General features: G+C 44.5%; 1 protein-coding gene across 4 annotated transcripts in view; it reads right to left on the minus strand.

Annotated features, from left to right (window-relative positions):
* The window catches only part of DOCK2 (dedicator of cytokinesis 2), a 422720-nt gene that overhangs the window by 46154 nt on the left and 352852 nt on the right, over nt 1-23714 (minus strand). For all 4 annotated transcript variants that reach the window (XM_053294951.1, XM_053294952.1, XM_053294953.1 and 1 more), the window contains 3 exons: nt 11943-12028; nt 3331-3487; nt 1805-1845 (listed from right to left, as the gene is read on the minus strand). In XM_053294951.1, the coding sequence (XP_053150926.1) occupies nt 1805-1845; nt 3331-3487; nt 11943-12028 (284 nt within the window). The remainder of the gene's footprint in view (nt 1-1804; nt 1846-3330; nt 3488-11942; nt 12029-23714) is intronic.

Raw genomic sequence — 23714 nt, forward strand, 5'->3', positions numbered from 1 at the left:
CCAAAATGGCCCATGAGAAGGTTGCCGCCCCCGCCTATCGCCCTCCCAGCTGTCGAAGACCACCTTACCCGCTCCAGCCCGAGGGAAAAGAGAGGAGCTCACGAGCAGAGCTCCTCTCTGTGCTAAGTCACTGCTCAAACTGCCACTATGGACGCAAAGACGCCTATTGCGTCCATTGCGACAGTGTGGGCAGCAGCTTAACACAGAGAGTAGCTCTGTTCCCGAGTTCCTCTCTTCTCCTTCGGGCTGGAGCGGGTAAGGTGGGCTCCGGCAGCTGGGTGCGCGGGAGGGCGATAGGCGGGGGCGGCCACCTTCTCATGGGCCATTTTGGCCGTTATTCATCCACCCCCCCCCCAAAAAAAAGTAAAAGCAAAATAAGGAAGAACAAAAACAGAGACAACAACAAAACAAAAAACAAAAAGAGAGAGGGGACAAGGGGGGGGGGAAAAGAGACAGAAAGAGAGAGAGAGAGACAGAAAAGACGGGATAGAAAGCTAGCGCCCGTTATCATAACGGGCTTGAAAATACTAGTATTTTATAAATGTCAAGATCAGCAATTTTGACATCAAAATACAGATGAAAACATAAGAGTATAGAAGAGTATCAGTTTACATGGACTTTTGCTACCTCACAGGAAAAAAAACGACAGAAATGATAAATCCTGTATTTTCCCACTCCTAACCAGACATGTTCTAGACTGGGAGAAAAAAAGCTTTTTTTGAACATTTTTCTGATGCTTTCCTGTAGCAACTAAAGATGTGTGCATGTGTGTGTGGTAATTGCAGCTGACATTACATAAATAAAGAGAAACAAAAGTTTTGCCAGATATACATATCATACAAAGGAAGAAATATTTGCTCATAAAAAAAGATATATGGCTTTCACTAAGAGACAGATATAACATGTTGAGTTTACAGTTTTAAAAGGAATACAGATTTGGAGTGCAGCAGAAATACTTTGTTGAACCAATCTTTGTTTTGAGTTTTTATTGTTCCAAGAGAGATTGAACATTAAAACTGAAAGCAAAGCTAAATTGCAAGCTCTGTACCTCTCCAGGTTCACACTCTAAGTACAATCCATCTTGACAAGCCTGCCTGTTTTAATGTACTAGTTTGAAATTTGCTGGTTGGCCTCCATAGTTGTCTATAATTTAAAAACAGAAAAATCAGACTTGGACGTGACAGGTTGGTCAGTATGCTGACCTCTGTATATGGCATTATACAAATAATTTTAATGGCTTAACAATGTCTCCACATATATTCATATCTGAATGGTATATAGAATTATGCATTGGATAAAAAGCTATTTCTGCAGAGAGCTTTTTGACTTCTTACAGTATATAATTCCAAATGAAGTGCTACATATTGTAAGGCACTGCAGTTGCAGCACATCCTATAGAACAATTCTTTATTTGCAGCATCTGTCATATGCAAAGCACTCAAGATGGACTTCATCTGCCAAGTTGAAATGCATCATCCACTTTACTGTGAATTTAATCTCCAATTATATAATCTTTTTAAAAAATACAGGAAGCCTGGAATATGATTGGTTCCCGCAAACTAAACGTTAGGGGAGAAATGGAAGTTAATGAATATGTATAATGTAGTCAAGTTTGTAGAAGGCTCAAACAATATTTTTATATTGTTTATATTATATTGTTAGCTGGCCTTGAAATATTACAAACTTGAAATAAATGGTGTGCTATCAGATATTTACTACAAATCTATATAACATCTTGATGACTGTGTGAAGAAAAGTAATACTGCTGTCTCCAACAACAAACTCAGCAGAACAATTACTATACCTTATATACATCTCTTCACGGTTAATCTCCTTGTAGAAATTCTAAGGAAAGAAAATGAATAAAATATAATCAGGTGGAATAAGGGCGATAAAATGCGCATTTCCACACTCAAAGCTTTTTTCAATGACCTTCTGTAATGCGCAATTGAAAGTTAAAAGATTAAAAGTCAAAAAAACATTTAAAAGTTTAATTAAAAACTTAAAAACACAGATGTAGCAAAAATAGCAAACATTTTGATGTAAGACATCATCCTCAGTGCTATACAAAGGTGGCTGAGTCTTGTTCTTAAATACAACTCCACACCATGATTCAGTTAAAGAACTGAAGGCAATCAACCAATTTTTTAAAAAAACCCAATCAAAGCAACTCTGGTCCCATCGAGCCCAAACTGCAGTGCCCACATTCAAATGTAGTGTTGGCACCACAGAACTTGAGTTCGTGGTGGCAAAACACCACTCTGATTGAAGGTTCAGAGTGGAGTTTGGCAAAGGAAACCATGGGTCATTTCCCTCGCAAACTCCATTTCCCTGAATTCGGACATTCAGATTAGGAAACCAGAGGTGCAGGGCCTGCGGTTTCCTATTTTGGCTGAACATATTTTCATATACCAACAATAAAACTATTACCGGGCAAATTAACAAACTATAAAATATACTCCAAGAATAGAAACAGGTTGTGACTTGTTTGGATCAAAATGGCCACATCCCTTGCAGCAGGGTTTGCCTACTCATGAGGTGGAGGTGATGGACTGGCCACTTCTGCTAGTCCACCATCTCTGGCTCCATGACTCATCCTTAGCAGGTGGGTGGCTGCCCCTACATGACAGCAGTAGTAGTGTCACTGCTGCCACTGCTGTGCCACTCTTCCTCCTTCTGCTCATCTGCTTCCTGCAAGGCAAGAATGGAGGAACAGAGTGAAGGAAGTGTGGGGTCCTCCACACTCTTATTTCCACCCTGTTTTCCACTTCCTGGGTTTTTAAATGGTAGAGAACAGAATGAGTGGGAAGTGGAGGAATAGTGGCAGCAATGGCAGCCACAACCACAAAATAAGGATGGAATGATTATCAGGGGCAGAGGGAAATTGGCAAGATTAGTATAACAGCCAGAGATCAGCCGAGTTGGGGGAAGGAGATCAGCATGGGGGCCAGATTGAGTGGTGGGGGTCAATGTAGAGGGATAGATCAAGTGGGACAGGAGAAAGAGCAGCACAGGATAGCAGACTGGGAGGAGGAACTGGGGCACAATGCACTAAGTCCTGGGGAAACGGGGTAGAAACAGCACTGCATTGTAAAATTTGCATTAGATAAGCTCATTTCTCCCCTTCCAGCTCTATGATAATAGATGCAGGATAGCTTTGGTTTTCTCTCAGTTACTAGTACTAGCCACCTTCAGAGCAAAGTAAAACAAATTCAGTGATTTTAGACAGAACGGATTGCTCCCAACTACAAAACATTTTCCCATCATGCTCATGTATGGATTTCTTGAGGTCCTGTCTAAAGGACTTCTTCATGCAAGCTCTTAGCTTACCAATAAATTAACAGTACAGCTCATACGATTGTCCTTGCTCTCATCATTCATCATAGCACGGTAATCCAGTAGCTTTTCCAAAAGGCCTTTTACTAGGCTTACAAATGTTTCAACTGACTTTGCAATCGGAGGGTATGTTGAGGAACACTCAGTCAGTCTGAAAATAAAGACAACCATAAGAATCAGCAGGTTATAGAAGAAAAATTGACATAAATTCCCGTTGGCAACTGGCTAAGTGAGAAAGAGAGCTGGGATATGAATTATAACAAATATTTGGAATAAGTCTGTAGTTTGGGCATCTGGGAAATATTTATATAAAAATTATATTCTTACCTCTGTTGCCTGGAACCTCATTGAATTTTACACACACACACACACACACACACACACACACACACACACACACACACACACCCCTACACCTCTACCTACTAGCAGAGACTGGGATTTTCTGGCCTGCCTTCTATATAATTTCCTGTAGAATATAATTAATTCCTGTAGAGGGGATGCATGGGGATGTGGCAAGCTACGCCCCCGCTGCAGCCACGATCAATGGCGGGCCCAGAGGGGGAGACCGCCGTCCGGGAGAAGGAGGCAGAAGGTGGCGGCGCGAAAAAATGGTGGTGGCGATGAGGTGGGCGGTGGTGGGAGGAGAAGGCGGGAGGCGGTGGTGGGGAGAAATAATGGTGGTGGCTGGTGGCACGCCCTGGCAGAGGAGGCGGGCAGGTGGGGAGGGAGGGAGGGAGCCCAGCGGGGAGAGAAAGTGCTGCCAGGGGTGGGGAGGGAAAGCTGCCAGTGGCGGAGGGAGTGGAGGAGAAGATGCCCCTGTTGCCAGCACTGCCGTTATGTGGTCTCCCAGAAGCCTCAGGCTTGTATTTCTGGCTTGTAGCTCCTACTCTTAACATGCTCAAGAGCCTCATGGAATCGTGGGCTCCCTGTTTGTTGGCATATGGTGAAAGGTCACTTAGCAGTCAGTGAGATGACTGCCCCCAGGTTTACCAGCTACCAAGCGGATGGAAAGGGGATTAGACTTGCACCTTTCCCTCTGTTGGGAATGTCTAAGCAGACCCGGAGTTAGCTTCCAAGTTAATTCCACTTTCAAGGTCTCTCTGTCCATAGATTGACCCTTAACTTCCCCCTCTTCTGCAGTTGTCTCAAACAAGATAATGCAAATCACCTCAGCAGGAAAGCAGATAAGGCACTGTGAATGCTACTGCCTTCCCCATCACAAAAGAGCTAAGTGGGCAATAGGAACTCAGGAGATGGCACTCATTAAAATTACTGATTGGTTTACTGGGTCCTTCCGATTGGACCAATATCGTCCTTGCATATCTGTTCCAACCATTTACATAGACGTTATTCTTGACCATTCATGCTGTTGTGTTTTTCTCAAGCAAAGCAAACAAAGACAATGGATCCTTTTGGGATCCAACAGAATTTCCCTCCTCAGGAAGAAGGAGTGGCTGGTATTTTGCCTCAGGGCACATTTTGGGCTATAACTGGCCCTGGTTTCATAAACCAGTGAGCTTCATTTGGTCTTTACACTGTGGAATCACCCACTGTTTGAGTGATTGACCTAACACCTGCCATATCAACAGGCCGTGTCTTGCTCTTCTCCTACCCAAGGAGAGGAGGAAGAACTTCTGCTCTCACAACATTCTCCTCTTTCCCATTGTCAATGGAAAGGAGCTGAGACTTAGTTCTTTGGTGGCAGCTCTTTCGCCTCGCAGTTGAAAAATGTGTGTGTGTGGGGGGGGGGATGCAGCGGCAACAGAAATGCCTTCAGAAGGTGGGAGAAGAAAGAGGTTGCTGCTGCCACTGCATCTCCATGATTTGCTGACGTGGAAGGCGAGAAGCCATTATGTCCTGCCTACAAAAACTACACTCCCCACACACAAAGAGCCCCCATCCCAGTGGCATTTCCACACAGGGGGCCCCCAAGCCTCACTGCTAATCTAAGTTAAAGCCTGGCTCCACAAGATCCAGGTCACTGTCTGGTGGATGTATGTGTATCATGGAAGAACCTGACCTCTCTCTCTCTCTCTCTAGGGACAGTTCAGGTGCTAGATTGTATGTGTACTTCCTTGCTGCCTGATCATCACACTGGAGCCAGTTGTGGTGGCCTGCATGCATGTTTTCCTTAATGCATCCTACCTGGATCTCTTTGGTTAGAGGATACCACACCAGCAGAACCACAAAATGGTTAAGAGGATGAGCTATGAGTTGTAAATTCACAGCCCAAATCGCAGTTGAGCAGAAAATAAGTTGTTATTGTTCAGCTCAGTCACCAATAATTCTAATACAAGCAGAGTAGTACCTTCTGTTTTAACAAAAACCTATGAAAGAACCTCACAAGAAAAGCAAGTTTGGGGCAGTATAAAAATATGTTAAATAAAAAAATATGTGAACCAGAGGTGCATGTAAGCGGCCGTGCGATTGTAGTGAATCCCTCAATCCCAGCATTTTAAAAAACCTATCGGGATGAGTCATGAGAATCATTACACTTCTTCTATATGTATTTCCAATTCAAATAGCTCCTCTTCTACTTAACCATAGGCATGCACAAGCCCAAGCACAACCACAGGTGAGTTCAATATGAAAAATGAGGAGGAAAATCTGGTGATGGGGCTGTATTTTAAACCAGGCCTGCATCCCTACCTGCTTTTCCTCCCTTATTATCCACAACCATATCAACCAGAAAATGTACTAGTCTCTTCTATGGAAGAAGATCAAAAAGAGGCTAGTCTCTCTGTGACACAGCAAGACCAATTACTTTAAAAATCTGTCCACATGTCCTGCAACAGTGAACATATGACACTATAGTGTTGTATGATAATTTTCTTCATGGTTTTGGATTTTTAAATGTGAGACATGCAATTCTTGTCCTCTGAAAAAGTGGGTCTGAAGAACCTTCTTTTTGCAATATCTTAGGGCCATCTCCTACAAACCCATTCTGGCTTCTTACATTCTGATTTAGCTTTTAAGTAATTACAGTAGTAACTAACCAGTTCCACTAAAGGTTTTAATTCTTATGAATTATGGAAACTATGAGGGATATTGCACTGGAAAAAAATGTCAAGAAGTTAGCAAATGTTCAGTTACATTCTACAATCTTAAATGCAATTATCCTGTCTCTCTTGAATTGTTGCTTTGTTGCATTATGTACTATTCTTGATTTCCCTGGGCTTCATTAGCAGTTTTCCATTTATATGCAAAGCTATTTTCTAATGTATTGGTATCCTTTACATATGCAAAGATATCCTGTAATTTATTGGCATGCTTTGGAAAAATGCAATATTTTATGTTTTCATTAGATATGACTACATTATGTTTTAATGGGAATACAATTTTAATTCCTTATGGGGGGAAATCAGCATTTTTAGTTACTGTAAATTCCTGTTCTTGAGGAAAGTAGGAGGGCATTAAGTATCCCTCAGGATACACCTCCCTCTCAGACCAGTAGGCAGAATCTCTAGGAGGGGCTCTACAATCCCCCAGACTGGAACTGGAAAAGAAAATTCCCTGCAAAACTAGTGACAGCCCCTTCCCCCACCAAAACCAACAACTGTCAGACAACTGAAGCCATCAAGAAAGCATACAGAGCATAAAGAAAGGAGAGTGTATCCCCAAGAAACTCTAATTATAGCAAACAAACAAACAAACAAACAAACCAGGGTGGGACCGTGACCTCCTAACCTTCCTAAGAACAGGACTTTACAGTAAGTTTAAAATTCCATTTTCTCTGAAGTAGCAAGAAGTATTTAGTATCCTTCATGATATAACATAGCAGTGTGTTACATGATTGCAAGGCCCCCCTGAAATGCAATGTGCTGTAGAACTCTTCATCCAAATACAGCATCAACCAAGACAAACACATCCACTTCGCAATGTTTAGTTAAGGTGTGGACCAATACACTTGCCACCTCCTGGCAAATCTCATCCAATGGAGAGCAAAGAGTAGCCAAAATAACTGCCCCTCATAATGAATGTAATGCCTTGAGGGGCCCCTTCTATAGCTTCTTGTTTGCCAGGAAAAGTATCCCAGAGCCACCGTGCGAGGGTGCTGAAAGACATCTTCTGCCCCTGAGTCTTGCCATGGAATCCAACAGAGAGAGCCTCTAACTTCCTAACATCCCCTGTCCTATCCACATAGAAGGAAAAGGCCAAAAGTGAGGGCTTTGTACTGGAATTCTTTCCTATCTAACCTGTTATGCCCTCTGGGATAAGGCAAGATACAAGTCTAAGTAAGCAGAATACAAACTGTAATTAAATCTATGTTCCAATGATATTCCATTGCCTTTACAAACAGACAGCTTATTATCTGCATCATGTGAGATGCTTGTTTCAAGTGGCACAATGTTTCTGGGATATTTCAGGAAAAAGAGGGGTTATGTCCCCAGTCATTCACTCTGGCTATTCCCAGTTTCACATAAAAATATATAGATGAGAATCTATAACATGGTGAATTTCATTAGACCCCATCAAGTCATGTAACAATTCAGTTGAGCAGCACTGACAAGTGTCAGGGTGAAATACTGCAATACTTTCTGCGGCATTTTCCTCTATAATCTCTATAATTTTAAAAGTGCAAATCATCATAATTTGATATGTTCCCATCTGATACATTTCCACAGGCACATTTAACCTCTTGCCCAAAATTCCTGCCTCTGAAAAGAACTACTGTCAGAAATCTTCATCTTCTATAATCCCATTTTAAAAATTGGATTCTTGATATACACTGCTTGCATTTATTTTCCCCCTTAAAAGCATCCTTTAGCCTAAGGTGTGTATGTTATTGTTTATTTTTTAAAATATATATATCTCCTGTCGGTGCATGTAAATGGCTCTGTTGTTCAGGAAACTAGAACTTCACCACCCTTTGGCCTAACTACTCAACTTCCTGTGTGAACTGCTTCCATAGACTTCATATATCTCTGGGACAACCCGAAGGGACCACATAACACCGATTTTTTAAAAAATTGTACTGGCCGCCAATATGTTTCTGGGTGAAATACAAATTGCTGGCTATTACCTATAAATTCCTTAATGGTTTGGGACCGGGGTATTAAAGAGAGCACCTTCTTTATCATGAACCCTGCCGCCTACTACAATCTTCTGGAGAGGTACGGCTATGGTTGCCATGGGTTCGTTTGGTGGTGGCTTGGGACTGGGCTTTCTCTGTGGCTGCCCTGGGGCTTTGGAATATGCTACCTGTTGAAATAAGAACATCTCTTTCTCTGTTTACTTTCAGAAAGACCCTAAAGATGCACCTGTTCTTGCAGGCTTTTAACTGGAATTAATTTTAATAATTTGTTTTAACAACTTGTTTTATTGGATTGTTTTGATTGTGATTTGAGGATTTTTAATCTGTTTTTACTTTTTCATATTGTTTTAAATTTTGTATACACCTAGAGATGTACGTATCAGGCAGTATAAAAATATGATAAATAAAATATCTATAGACAGATGGACAGATGCGTTCACTCTCTTATGGTCACCATAATGTTTCTTGACAAAATGGTGCATATTGCAACTTTAAGAATTAGAAAACACATGAAGACTGCTTTTGCCAAATAAATATGCACAAACCGACCCCCGCACAGAGCATCTGCATGTTTTTTGGGGCCGGCTACCTCTCTCCCCCGCCCCAGTCTCTGGCCGGGCCGCTGCCGGCCTCCGCATTCGGGCCGGGGCCCCCGCCACTGCCGGCCTCCGTGGCCGGGCCAGGGCCCCCGTCAATGCCGGCCTCCACGGCCCGCCACCGCCGGCCTCCCCGGCTGGGCCAGGCCCGCCGCCGCCCTGGCCTCCATGGCCAGGCAAGGCCCGCCGCCGCCTCTGTCCTCCACCACTGAGACGCGCCTCAGCCAATCAGGTGCGTCCCTCCACTTCGCTGCCCAGCCAATCAGCTGGGTTGCCGGGACGCATCCCCACAAAGGCTGAGGCACGTCTAGGAGAATTAAATATATAGATTGTTTATTATGCACATCTCTCTCTATATATTTTTCCTGGGTATACCAGGGGAAATGTGTCCCGGCAGCCCAGCTGATTGGCTGGGCTGCGGAAGCACCTGATTGGCTGGCACACCCAGGAGGAGGAGAATTGGCCGGCTGCGAGCCAGGGCCGCTGGCGGGCCTGGCCTGGCCTGGTGATGGGTGGTAGTGGTGGGCCCAGCCGAGGGCCAAGGCAATGAGATGGCGGGTGGCCGGGCGGCGGGCCCTGATACCGGGGCAGAAGGTGGGGGTGGGGGAGAGATGGCTGGCCTGCAGACAGCTGCAAAGATTGGCAAGTGGCGGCAGCGGGCACAGCAGGCCGCGGAGGCGGCACTTGGCGTGGCAGGCACGGCCGCAAAGGTGGCACTCGATCCACCAGTGGGACAGGCCACGGAGGCGGCTCTCGGCCAGGTGGTGCTGGGACTGGCCGCTGAGGCCAGGAGGAGCCCGTGGGAGACTCGGGTGGGAGGGAACCGGGCGGCGGGACTTTCCTGTTTGCTGCCTGGGAGGACGAGTGGCGGTGGCCCGGTAAGTAGAACTTTTAAAAATGCAGGGGGAGGGCAAGAAGGAGGGGGGAGAGGGAGGGCAAGAGGGAGGGGGAGGGGAGGGCAAGAGGGAGTGGGGCAGGGGGAGGGGGAAGGGAGGGCAAGAGGGAGTGGGGCAGGAGGGAGGGGAGGGGGAGGGGGAGGGGAGGGCAAGAGGGAGTGGGGCAAGGGGGAGGGGAAGGGGAGGGCAAGGGGGAGTGGGGCAGGGGGAGGGGGAGGGGAGGGCAAGAGGGAGTGGGGCAGGGGAGGGAAGGGCAAGAGGGAGTGGGGCAGGGGGAGGGGAAGGGCAGGAGAGAGGAGCAGGGGAGGGGAGAGAGAGCAGGAGAGACTGGGGCAGGAGGGTGGGGTGGGAGGGGGAGGGAGGGCAAGAGAGACTGGAGTGGAAGGGAGGGAGAGGGAGGATAAGCGAGAGTGGGGTGGGAGGGAGGGGAAGAGAGGCAAGAGTGTGGGGTGGGAAGGAGGGAGGGAGAGTGGGGCAGGAGGGAGAAGGGAACAGCCAGCCTCAAAGAGCTCACAGATGCTCTGTGCGGGTTGGCTAGTTATTAGTATTTGAGTTGCATATAGAGTTGCCATACAGATGAACAGAATCCACATAATAAAGGTATTCCCCGGGAGAGCACCAAGATTTCTGCAGAAGACATCATGATGGGCATGTTCTCAGAACACTCCTTTGTAATCATGAAGACAGGGAATGTATCATACCCCAACATTGTAAAATGTTCTCCAATGTACCACCATTGCAAAATGTTCAATGTTCTCCAATTTACCACCATTTAAATGTATACAGAGCCCAACTTCAGATGCAAAATTCCTCTGCCAGAAGAAATTGTTGATGTGCTTTGAATGCTTCCTAATATCAGCTCTCTCCAGCTGTTTTAATGCTTTTGTAGGTGACTGGCATGATGATATGTTGTCATGCTGGTATGTCAGACCCCTGTGGACCAAACAGCAACTGTCCTAATCTCTGTAGTGGTTGCTGTTATACTAGCAAGATTAGCACTGGGGAATGGACAGCAATTATAACACAAAAAGCAATGAATTCGCTCTAGTCTTCCTTGGTAACGGCTGCTAGTTCTATCGTCCACTTCCTGTTTGGCTTCTTGGTTTGTGCCTACTGTCACTGAGGAAGTTACATCTGGAATAGTCTGAATTTGAATGAAATGTTTTATAGTGTAGCCCCACCTGGCGGCCCCTCTAGTAACACCCTGTGCGTCTGATGTCACATGCATTGGCTCAGGCTCTGAAGAGCCCCAAGTGAGCTCTCCCCCGCCCATGCCCAGGCTCTGGAGAGCCTGAGCGAGCTCTCCCCCACCCATTTCAGGCAGCATTTGCTTCTGACAGCCTTTATTTTCCTTCCTCTCTCTCGCTGGAGGAAGAGAAAGGGAAATAAAGGCTGTCAGGTAGCAAGCATTACCTGAAATGGATAGAGAAAGAACTCGCTTGGGCTCTCTGAGCCTGAGCCATGCCCCTGTGCACGTGACATCATGTGCAAGGGGGCTTCCGGTGGCCTTTTCAATTGGTGGCCTGGATTCTTTGAACCCGTTTGCACAATTGTGGGTCCACCCCTGCATTCCACCTTTCCTGCACTGTCTCGTCCCAGCCCAATAATGGAGCAAATAACATGGCTGCTACAGCCACAATGGTGGCTAGGAAGAATGTTGGCTAGGAAGTTACCAAGGCCTATGTTTCTGAAGTTGATGTCATATGTAGATCCAGTGAATAATCTGAGAGCACCAGATGCCCTAGCATTATTGAAGCTAAGTGGGTGTGAACCTGGTCAGCAATCTGAATGAGAACCCCTGTCTCATGTGTCCCATGTGAGAGCAACCTATTTTCATTTTTAAACATGTTTATACTTCAAAAAAAAATTTCAACTTTAAAATATAATGCTGACATGTTGAGGGAAATTATTGAAAGTCCTCCTATTGAAATTAAAATGAAAAGTCAAATTATGTTTAACTTGTCCTTTTAATTTCAATGGAACTACTTGAGTAATTTTCCTCATCATGTCAGCTTCATCATGTTTTGCCTTGAAAATGGGGACATAGTTAAGGACATTTCCCATGGTTGCACTTACATTGATTCAAACAACTGGAGGTACTGCTCATCTCCACGGCCTCCTTCCACTTCATGGTCCAATTTTAAAATGATTTCATTTTCAAACTGTTTGGAGAAAGGGTGAAAAAAAATTAAATGGTGTACACATAACTTAAGTCTTTGTCAAGGGCTCATTCATGAGTGTTTACTTATACATGGCAGTATGGTTCCCATATGTCAACTTCACAACCTGCAGAACATAAAATTTGGAAACAAGAGGAATAATTTTAAAAGAATTTTTCAGATTTAAGGACACAATGGTGTCAAGGGATTGTTTAACAATAAGTCAAGCTTTGATACCCACTTGATGTTACAGGGATTTCACTTCTGAATTACAACTGCTGATTGTTCAACGTTATAAGAAAGGTCTGAAATAATATTTAAATATATATATTCAGTTCAAACTTAAAGAGCATATGAGAATATCTATGCAATGTAATCAAATAATTTAGTTTTTTTTTTATTTATATTAAGGTTGTGCACATGACCATTCTTGCTGGTGGGGTGGAGGGCTTGTGGGGAGGAAGCTCTTGCCTGCCTCCCTGCACATGATCCCCATCCAGGCTCTGCCACCTGCCATGGCACCTGAGTGGTGCTGTGGAGAGCAGCAGAGCCAGAGGAGGAAGACTCCCAGCATTTCTCAATGCACAGTGCCAAGAACCACATTGCCCCGGTGCCAGGGTTAAAAGCTGGGTTAGGCCATGCCTGGCTGTACGTGGATGTGGGCTGTCAGAAGTCTGAGCCATGACACCAGCAAATGGCCTCCACACATGTGCAGAGGCCAGTTGAGTAGTGGGTCATCTTCGAACGCAGTGGGTGCTGGGCAGCATGCCACTGCTGGTAAGAGCTTTCAGGTGCAGTGGTATGGGAGGTAAAGTAAAGTATGCCGTCGAGTCGATGTTGACCCCTGGCGACCACAGAGTTCTGTGGTTGTCTTTGGTAGAGTGGGAGGGGTTTATCATTGCCATCTCCCATGCAGTATGAGATGATGCCTTTCAGCATCCTCCTATATTGCTGCTGCCCGATATAGGTGTTTCCTATAGTCTGGGAAACATACCAGCAGGGATTCGAGCCGGCAACCTCTGGCTTGATAAACAAGACATTTCCCCGCTGCGCCATTAGGTGGCCCTCAGCACCTACTAATTTATGCTTAGAGGTGCCTCCTGCTGCTCCCCTGGCTGCGCCTGCACCAGCCACCACAGGCACAATCACTGGCAGGTTTTTGAAACAGAGTGAAATTAAATGATTGAATTTCTGTACACCAATAAGGTAGCTATCATGCGATACACAGAATATATGGTACCAAAGAAAAGAGGAGATTTTATGGGAGTAAAAAGATGTAGGAAGAAAAGCTGAACTCAAGATCAATATAGATAAAGCTGAATGCACAAGGGAAGCTCCCAACTTTTCAAACTAGCAGCCAAAACCAAAATAGTACACTCACAAAAACCATTTAAATATTTAAGAGCATTGATTGCTAACAGCAGCTTGGCAAGTATGGTAATTAAAGCTGCATTAAAGAATTAAAATATTGTAATTATTGTTTGCGATGAGTCTTCCTTTTCAAGAACTACTGAGAAGTCAAAGTTTCCTATATAAAGGCCTGTGCTTTTCTGTAAGTGGAAAATGCAGGCCTTTAGTGTGAGGAAGACGGCATAGTTAATTCTAAATTGCTCTGGAAACAAAGCACTGAGCAAAATTTTGGAGGCAGAAAGGGTAAAATGTGAAGAATAAAGTTTTGCTCTAAATTGCTGAACCTCTAAGTCAGTCATCTTTGAGCAAATCTTACCTGAGTGACAAGTCATTACTTTTATAGTTCAGGTTATAAAGGCTTGTAATTCTATGTCTAGAGGTGGGCAGCATTTATGATATACATGCACTGAGAAAGCCTAGTTGCAGGAAAATTGAATTGATTGTTTTCTTCTGGAGATTTTCCCTTTCTCTCAATGTCATTTGATATGTCAATGAACCAACAAAAGGTTTTGAAGCTGTTTTCCTTCAGGCATTTTTGCCCAAATAAAATCTCAGCAAAGTTTAGCAGTTCAAAGTTATTTAGCAACAAAAGTTGACAACATATCATTTTATTCTGTGCTTGTCATAATGTTCACGTGTATGTCAGTGTAATCAGGTTGCATGGAAGAGCCATGCAGCAATGACACAATTAAAAAGCCATACTGTTACACACGCACACACACACAAACACACAGAGTGATTTATGTCAACCAATAAGAATATAGATTCGGAGAGCATACAGTGTGTACACACAGATCTTTCATCAGTCCATTCTGCATCCATACTTTTAAGAATAACTTGAAGAATAGTCTTCAAGATAGATTTCACAAACTCTCTGTGAAACAGCATCTCTGCCCCTTCCAGGCAAGTGGAGGACATTATCCATTATGTACTACACTGCCCCGCTTATGGTTTGATAAGCAAAAAATGCAGAAGCAGGATTATTAATAAATTTCAGGGCTTTGATGTGGAATGTTAAAACTACCTTCTTGAGGATGCGATTCCATATGTTAGCTACCAAGTTGCTACTTTTGTATTATTGTCTTTTAAACTTAGAAAGAGATTTATATCTACTAAGTCTTCTTCTAAATTGTAGTTTTAGGTCTAGTCTTACTCTATATGCTACATTTCTTGATGTAACTGCAGATGGGTATTTTAGGTCATTATTTTTTATATTATTTTATTAAGAGTCTTTTTCTGTTATGCTTGTGCTATATTTGATATTTTATGTTATGTTATGACCAGTGTAAACAATAAATTTACTTACTATAATTTAAGGGAAGCAAATGTGCTCTGCACTGACACTTGAAGATGGCACACAATAGAAACAAAAGTGAACAATGAAGCTGAATGGATTACACTTAAGAATGTGTGTAAACCATGAAATTAAATTTTAAAAGACAAATGAATAGACCTAGGTAAGAAAAGATAGGCTGAAAATTATGGTTTCTAAACTGAAATTGTTAGTAATGTTGCTGGCTAGGAATCAATGCTTCTGAAAAGAGCAAGAGTCAGTAACGTGAAATTATCTTTAAAAAGATAAATGACTTGTTAGCACGCATTCATAAAAGCATTCTCTCTGACACATAACAAATAAAGATAATTCCTCCAAGGCATTAGTGAGGCCTTAAAAGTATTTACAACCCCAATCTTGCATGCATTTATTCGGGGGGGGGGGGGTATCCCACTGTGCTCAATGCAGCTTACTCCCAAACAGGTATGCACTGCTAGGGTCAGTCTTGTTTTTATGTAGCTGAAACGATAGGGACATAGGAAACTGCCATATACTGAGTCAGAGCATTGGTCCACCTAGCTCAGTATTTTCTACATTGACTGGCAGTGGTTTCTCCAAGGTTGTAGACAGGAATTTCTCTCAGCCCTACCTTGGAGATGCCAGGAAGGGAATTTGGAACTAGGGGTGTGCATTTCAGCATTTCATTTGCAGCTGAATCTGAGCCTGCCCCCCCCCCCCCGCCGCCATTTGGACAGGGGCCCAAAATGAAGCTCCCCCAAAACCCCAATTTTCGTTTTCAGAGCTGTACTGAGTTGTACTACAACTCCCATCCAGGGGTGTACTGTACATTAGGCAAGGGGAGACAACTGCCTCCTGGCCCAGCTGCCTCAAAGGGCCCCCCAAGCCTGGCCAGTCTCCCATGGCGCAGGCAGTGCATGCACTCACCTCATGGCGCCTGCCCGCCATGATGATTGTAGCAGCCGTGGGCCGCACAATGGCCAGCATCACCTCAGCGCCGCAGCCCGGAGAGCGGGGGGGGGGGGCAATTTCCCTTTCCTTCAAAAGGCAAAGCTGTGCCGGCGCCCCTCTCTCTTCTGCCCGGGTGGGGGCGGGATGGGTCAGCAGCCACCAGCCTGCCTCCTGCCGAGTACGGTGAGCAGCAAGAGACGAATACAGCAGCTGCAGTTAGGCAGGGAGCTAGGTAGCGGCGCTGACTTGAACGATGGAGAAGTGACAAGGAGGAGTGGGAGTGGGAGAGGCAGCACCATAGAGTAGCAACAGCCTGCCCCCGACGAACGCTGTGGTAGGGTCTGCTGTCTGCCATTACTTCCACCACTTTGCTCTCTTCCCCTCCTCCTATTGTTGCTGTGTATTCTCCCCCCCCTCTCTCTGTTTTAAATCATGGGTTTCCTCTGAATTTCTGCTTGGGCTCTCTGTCCCCCCCTCCTTTGCAACTGCTCCCTCAGGAAGCAGGAAACCCACCGATTTAAAACACCCCTCCGTGTGTGTGTGTGTGTGTGTGTGTGTGTGTGTGTGTGTGTGTGTTCTAAATCATGTCCGCCACCCCCAGTGCTTCTTGGCTCTCAGGGACCAGTTGCAAAGGGGGGACAGAGCCCAAGCACAAATGCAGGAAAAATCCCGATTTAGAACACCCCACCCTGTGTGTGTGTTCGTTCTAAATCAGGAACAGTTGCAAAGGAAGGACAGGGAATTGCTCAGGGAGCAGTTGCAGAGGAGGGACAGAGAGCCCAAGCTGAAATGCAGGAACAACCCCCCACCACCACCACCAATTTAGAATGCACCTCCCTCTCTAACCACAGAACTGTTGGCTACTTCAGCAGTTTGTCACATGAATGGTTCTTTATCTTTCCCCCACCGCCTGCTCTTGCTGATCAGTGGTTTCCAACCCTTTAAAAGGGTCTGCTCTTCTCTGTGTCTTTCAGTACACCGATTAAGCAATACTAAAGTCCTAGCCGCAAGCTTTGGGTGTTCGTTCAGCATCTTGGATATAAATGTTTGCCTCATCCCTGACTTCAGTTTGGCACTGTCTTGTGTTAAAGGGGATAATGCCTCCCTGCCAACAATTGCTTGCATCTTCTTTACTTTCGGTTAGGTATTGTCTGACAGACCTGCCTGTGAACCTCTCCTCTGTGTGCTGCAAAACTGTCATGTCACTTAGGATGTGGTGTCAACAATGATTTCATTCTCCCAGGAACTCAGTGCTGTTCACATGATAAACATGAGAGCGCTGCTGTTCTCACCATTAAAAATAAGTGCAACATCCTCCAAAGCTACTTTAAAAAAATTATAGGAGATTGGAAGCAATTGAGTGGTGTCAATGGATGCAGGGAAAACAACCTCTGGGCTGCAATCCTCTGCGTGCTTACTTGTGGGGGGGGGAGCCCCTCTTAGCCTGGGGGAATTTACTGTTGTATAGGATCAGAATGCAAAATACTCTGCATTAAGTTCTGGATGGTGGTGTGGGAGATCATAGCATATGGGTGGTAGTGAGATGTGATAGTTGGGATATGTGCAATTATTAAGATTCTCATTGATACTGTTGTATTAGTTGGTCCTGCTGTTATTTACACCTTGTAACTGTAGTTGGAATAGTTGGCAGAGGCATGGGGCCAGGAGAAGGAGAGGAAGGCAGCGAGGGGCCCATTTTAAAATTTTGTCTGCAGACCCACTCCAACCTTGGTCCACCGCAGATCCCATCATTCCCTACCACAATTTGATGATGGGAGTTGTAGTTCAAAAACAACAGGAGAGCTAGGTTGCCTAACCCTTCTGCATTGTTTTACTTGCTTATCTTAAACACTCTATAACAACTGACCAGGCCTATCACTACCACTTTCCCAGCATTCTTTGCTTTATAATGTATGGATTAGAAAGACTTGGCTTTCAGTTACTGCTGCAGTTATTGAAGACCTAAAGAGCTGTGTCGTCGTTTTATCTTGTTGGCTTTGTTCACATCCCATTTTAGGTTTGAAATGGAGGAGCAACTACATTTCAGCCCCTCATCCTTTTCCACTTCATATTGAAGTCCTCATACTGTACATGTAAGAATCCCTTCTTTCACGCACTGTCCTTTCATTTCCCCAGTTATCTTTCCTATTCCGTTTGGGATGCACACATTCTTCCATCAAGCCATTTTGCTTTTTATGCTCAGAACCAGGGATATGCACGAACAATTTGATTGCAAACTGGTCCACCATGAAAGTTTGATCATGAATTGGACTGACCTTCAGGAAAGGTGGTCTGGTCTAAAATAGAACTGAATCTGGCCTGGTTTGCAGTGGACCGGTTCGGCAGTTCGAGGGGCTATGTTTGTAAAGGGGAATGTGTTGAAGATTCCCCTTTACAAGCAAAGGGGAATACTGGCTTGAAAAGGCTTCTACAGGGCAACCAGCAGGGCGAGAAGGCACCTTTAAAAGTAGGTGTAAGTAGTTCAGCAGCTATTGCTGCCACTCTTCAAAGCCCCCTCCCTGGGTGCAGATCCAGCGCATGGTTCTGGAAGCATGGCACGGTTCCAGTACTGATCTGGCCTCAGTGCATGTGCAGAGGCCATTTGCATGACCACAAAGTGACCACATTCTGAGACTAGATCACTTCTGGAACTATGCCACTGCATGGGCAGGCTGCTGGGGGGAGTGCTGCAGACTGAATCTGTGCCACCGAGAGGATTGGTGGCAGTGGCTGCTGAACCGGTAACCACCTAACATCTACTGTTACAGGTGCCCTTTCACCCCGCTGGCCACCCTGGCCACTCTCGCCCTGCTGGCCTGTTCAAGCCAGGATTCCCATTTGCTTGTAAAGGGGAAACCTCACCAGGTTCCCCTTTACAAGCATAGCCCCTTGAACTACAAAACCAATTCAAGCTGGTTTGGTTGGATGGACTGGCCTGGCTTGGTCAGTTCAACAGAACCAATTCATGGACCCATGATTCAGTCTGAATTTGGTCCAAACTGCAAAAATCAGTCTGTGCACACCCCTACTCAGAACACACAAAGGCTATGCACATGAGCAGACCTACCCAGGTTAGAGAAGCCCCGCGTAGGGCTGCTTATGTGCAGTGCTGGGATCGAGCCCAATCCTGGTGCTGTCTTCCTTGCAAGCCCAGGTTTTGTACCAGGGCTTATACCTGGGTAAAAGGTGTGAGTGTGCACTTTACCCCAGGTACAGGGTCGTGTGCATGCTTGGGCTGCACTCAGCCTGAGCATACATAGAGATAGGTGCCTAGAACGCCCGTTTCATGGAGATATCCCCCAGTACACTGGCTCATTGTGTAGTGCATTTGGGATATCCAGAGGCTGGGATTGCATCGTCCCATCTTCCACACTGGATCCACACTGGACCCTTCCCCCACTTCCCAACCACCTGCCTGCAAGATCGTGTGAATAGCCTCACAGTCTCACCTCTTCTGCCAGTGATGACATTGCTTCTTCTCCTCTACATAAAGTTATCTTTTTGGAGCACTGCATAGCACGATTCACACATTTAATGCTTCTAGCTTTCACTTTAAGCTTCCCTGCTGGTACACACCCATCTCTGCCATTCCTTTATCCCTTTGTCCTCTACCTTCATCTTTGTCCTATGTTACCTAGTTGTACTACCAATAGACAGAAAACATGTCACTTCTGGGTTCTGTTCAGCTCTTCAGCTATGCTTGATGTGATTAATTATCTCACTGAGTTTCTTGTCAGCAGTGTCTATACTAGAAAACACCTCCTTTTCTTTGACATTCCTTCCCTAGTGAGGTTTGCTGGATTTAATTACTGATGACTGAATCTTCAAAATAATGCTGCTTCTAAAATAATGCTGCTTTTAAAACTACAATTCAATTCAGACACATCTCACACAGTAATGCTTGAGTGCAGCATAATGGACTAACCACATTTCAATTTCTTCTACTTCAAAGCCACTAAGAAAACAAGATCAATAATTTCCAGATCTGCTAACCCAACACATGCCACACATCAATGCATATCTTCCACAGCTTACCCATTGTTTTATCTTCTAACTTTTTAAGTGTAGTGAAAGTGGTTTTCATACATATTTGCTGAATTCTGAAACATTGGTATAAGCATATAGAACTGCCCTTCATCTATATCTCAAAGGATCAGGGTAAGAGCGATCTTCCCTCTTCTGGGTCTGTGTGCAGGCTCAGGGGGTCCCCTCTCCCCAGACTCTGGGTATGCTGCCCGTGACTCCTCCAGCCAATGAGAGGAGCCAGCCACTGGAGGATCTGGCAGGTGAATTCCATCCCCTTTATAAAATTGAAGCAAAAAATGAACAATCTCTGAACAAGGAACAGAAAACCTCCCCAGCAATACTATACAGTGCTCTACTTTATTAATCTTCTTACAGGCCCTATCCAAACACCACAAGCCCCTGGACCCCTCCACATCCTCCTTTGTAATGAATCGGCCACCATTTAGAGTTCCAGGCCATCATTGCAACAGAATCTAAAGTTACTCCTCATCCTGGCACCCAATTCTCTTCCTTCAATTTTGGCCAAATAATTTCCGACCCCAGTCTCTATCCTGGAACTCAACAAGTTGGCCCCAAAAATGATAATGCAAGCAAAAAAGATAACCTGCTTGGTGTAGCCTCCTCTCCCCAAGCTCTTCCCCCATGTCAAACCTAAAATGGGATGAGAATAAAGCCATCAAGGTAAAACAACCAAACACACTCTCTAGGGCTCCGTGGCCTATTAATGTGGATGGATATAGCGCTTGAAACCACCGGTTACTTTGCTGCTGGCACTGGTAGAAAAGTGAGGCTTCTCTGCATGGGGGTGAGGTACAGTTGTGACTAGTTGCTGTTGAGGGGCTGGATAAAATAATTTTGCCCCTCAGTTCAGCTTGGCTCAGGGCAGAGGGAAGAGTAATTTTGCTTACTCTGCACTGTTTCAGTTAGGGTACCCAGGCTAGTTAGATGTTTGCAAATATAGTCACAACAGGAGGGTCACTGCAAATAAGAGAGCTTACAGGCATCCTTACCTCAGGCATCACTGAGTGAAGAGGTTTTCCTGGAGATGCCCTTCAGGGTCATAGGGAACCTCCCCTTGATTAAGGGTCAGTTCACATGCTCAGGGTTGTAGTGCTTGGGTGGTGATGAAGAGATTCAGACTCTCTCAATACACCTTAGTGGGTGTGGAAAGAAGTCACTGCCTCTGCCAGTCTGTGTAGACAATACTGAGCTAGATGGACCTATGGTTTGACTCAGTATATGGCAGCTTCCTATGTTCCTATGTAGATCAGAGAATACTCTGATGTCCCTACAAAGAGATGAGTTAGATCTTCCTATACTGGATGGGGTTACATTCCCCAGAAAGAAAAGGTATGCAGCTTGGGGAGTGCTCTTGGATCCAGGCCTCATCCTGGTATCTGAGGTGGAGGCTATGGCCAGGAGCATTTTCCATCAACTTTAGCTGATTCGGCTACTGTGTCCATTCCTTGAAGGCAATGATCTCAAAACAGGGGTGATGGTATCCTCTAGGCTTGACTATTGCAATGCACTCTACATGGGGTTGCCTTTGTATGCAGTTCAGAAACTTCACTTAGTTCAAAATGCAGCAGCCAGACTGGTCTCTGGGATAACTTGGAGAGACCATATTTAACCTGGAGAGACCATATTTAGCTGTTTTAAAACGGCTGCACTGCTCTGTCTCCGGTTACCACCAGTATGTCTGGTGGCGACTTGGAACCGGTTCTTCTCTGCAGCTGCTCCTGGGCTGTGGAATGCACTCCTAGCAGAAATTTATGGTTTGGGCTCATTTTTGGCCTTTAAGAGAACCCTGAAAACCTATTTGTTTGGCCTGGCCTTCCAAGGTTTTTAAATTGTTCTTACATGTTTTTTAATTTAAAGCATTAAATTGTTGTAATGTTTTAACTTTTTGCTGCCATTTATTTAACCAATATTTTAATTTCTCTGTTGTCATTTATTTGTTTTAACTGGCGTTTTGACTTTTCTGTTGTCATTTTTCGTTGTAAACCACCCAGAGATGTAAGTTTTGGGTGGTACTAAAATACGTTAAATAAATAAATAAATAAATAAATAAAATTGTTTTAATCTGTTTTTAAATTTGTTTTTGCATTGTTTTAAGCTTATTGTTTTAAATGGTTTTGTTTGTTCTTGTTTTTGGTTGTACACTGCCCAGAGCTTTGGGATGGATAGGACAGTAGATAGATAGATAGATAGATAGATAGACAGATCATCAGGTCTGATACCCTGGCCCTTAAAAGATGGGCTATAGTAGCAGGAAAGACCTTCACCCCACAGAACAATAGTGACCTCTACTAGGTTTGGATAGAGAAGTGGTTACTTCTTACATACCTTAAATTTTCTTAATAACATTATGGCCTTTAATTTACCAAAGGTCAGTTTTATCACCTATTTATGGACATGTTGGGGAGCAACTTGTGTTCAGACCAATTAATATGTATTCCACCACACTTAAAATATCAGTCTGTATTCATCCATTAGACCCAGGGTCCCTTTCCCTATCTGCTAAAATTCTTCTCCATTCATTTGTTATGCTGCCCATAATATTCAGTGGATTTTTCTGAAGTTCTCATATCTATATCTATTTATATCTATATTCTTCCAAACACAAATCCTTGCCAGGGGTATAGGCCTACACCTTGAAGTCCAGATGGAAGTCCAAAACAAGAGAAATGTTAAGCAGTGTGAAGTGAAAGAAGTATTGCAAGTGGGTATAAAACAGATGATGCCTCCTCATTCAACTCACACTTTTCAGAGATGAAGATTTTAAATATCAAAATATACTTTCATATGAACATGCATTCTAACTTTGATTTACCATCCATTCTTTTTGACAATATATTTTTCACAAGCACAACTTTCCACCCAGTTCATTTAGTTTGTGTCCCCTTCCCCATTTGTATCCTCATGTGTAGTTCTTCTCTCCTTTCATCTTCTTCCGTGACTCAGAGGCACAGCATGTCAGTTGTTCCCATGACAGTTGCTAATATCTATATTTCATTTTTATCCTCTTGGCCTCCTCTTGCTTTGCTCTAGTGGCAGCCAAAAGGAAAATGTTCATTTATGCTCTCCTCCAGTGCCTTGGGGGTTCCAGCCAAGGCAGTAAGAGGGTCGGTTTCTGTAGACTATCATCCAGCCTGTGTCACTAGTGGTTGGCAATAGTCTGGGTGCCATATGTGGTACATTCTGCTCATTCCCCAGACCCTTCTCTGTACAGGGAAGCAGAAGGCAGTGCCTGTAAATGACTGGTATAACTTCGCTGTTCATCTCTCGACTTTGTGCACATTTGATTTCACACAGATATGGATTCTCACGGTAGTCTGAGAGTGGCTAACGGTTCTACTACTCTCTGATAATATGGTGCCAAAAATCCCTGTTTGACTCTTGTTACTCCAGAAGGAGTTCTAGGCCTGAAGATCCAGAGTGCTGCTGTAACAACGTTTGAGCTTTTAGGCTGGTCACTGCTGCTTTAAAAAAATATATACCTATCTATGCATGGTTTCTTCCTGATTAAACATCTAGCTAGGTTTCACCCACTGGGGCAATTCAAGTGCCTGGTTTTTTAACTGTCTTCTCTCTGCCCTTTGGAAACACTACTTCCTCCACTTCTGAAGCTTGACTTCTCCTCTTTCTGTTCATTTGTTTTGACCCATGTTTGGAGGTATATGTAGGTACAAAGGCAGCACATTAAATGAGAGCACATAAGCAACAGAGTTGACAGGTGCAAGAGACAGATGGAAATAAAGCAATCCCCTTCTCTATCAGAGACCATTGCACAGAATGAGAGAGAGAGAGAGAGAGAGAGAGATGGGGGGGGGAGAGAGGGTTCTCTCTCTGGTATCAGTGAAAGCAAGCAGTAAATCAGTTGACCCACAATAACAGATGGGGTAAAGTAAACATCTGATAGAGTATCTTTGTTGTAGTGCTTTTTCTGGGCACACACTGAAAAGAACTCAATTACTACCTTCCTAATAATCTAAAATAATCCCTGAGTTA

This window comes from Hemicordylus capensis, chromosome 2 (genome assembly GCF_027244095.1).
Source record: "Hemicordylus capensis ecotype Gifberg chromosome 2, rHemCap1.1.pri, whole genome shotgun sequence".
NCBI classification, from domain to species: domain Eukaryota; kingdom Metazoa; phylum Chordata; class Lepidosauria; order Squamata; family Cordylidae; genus Hemicordylus; species Hemicordylus capensis.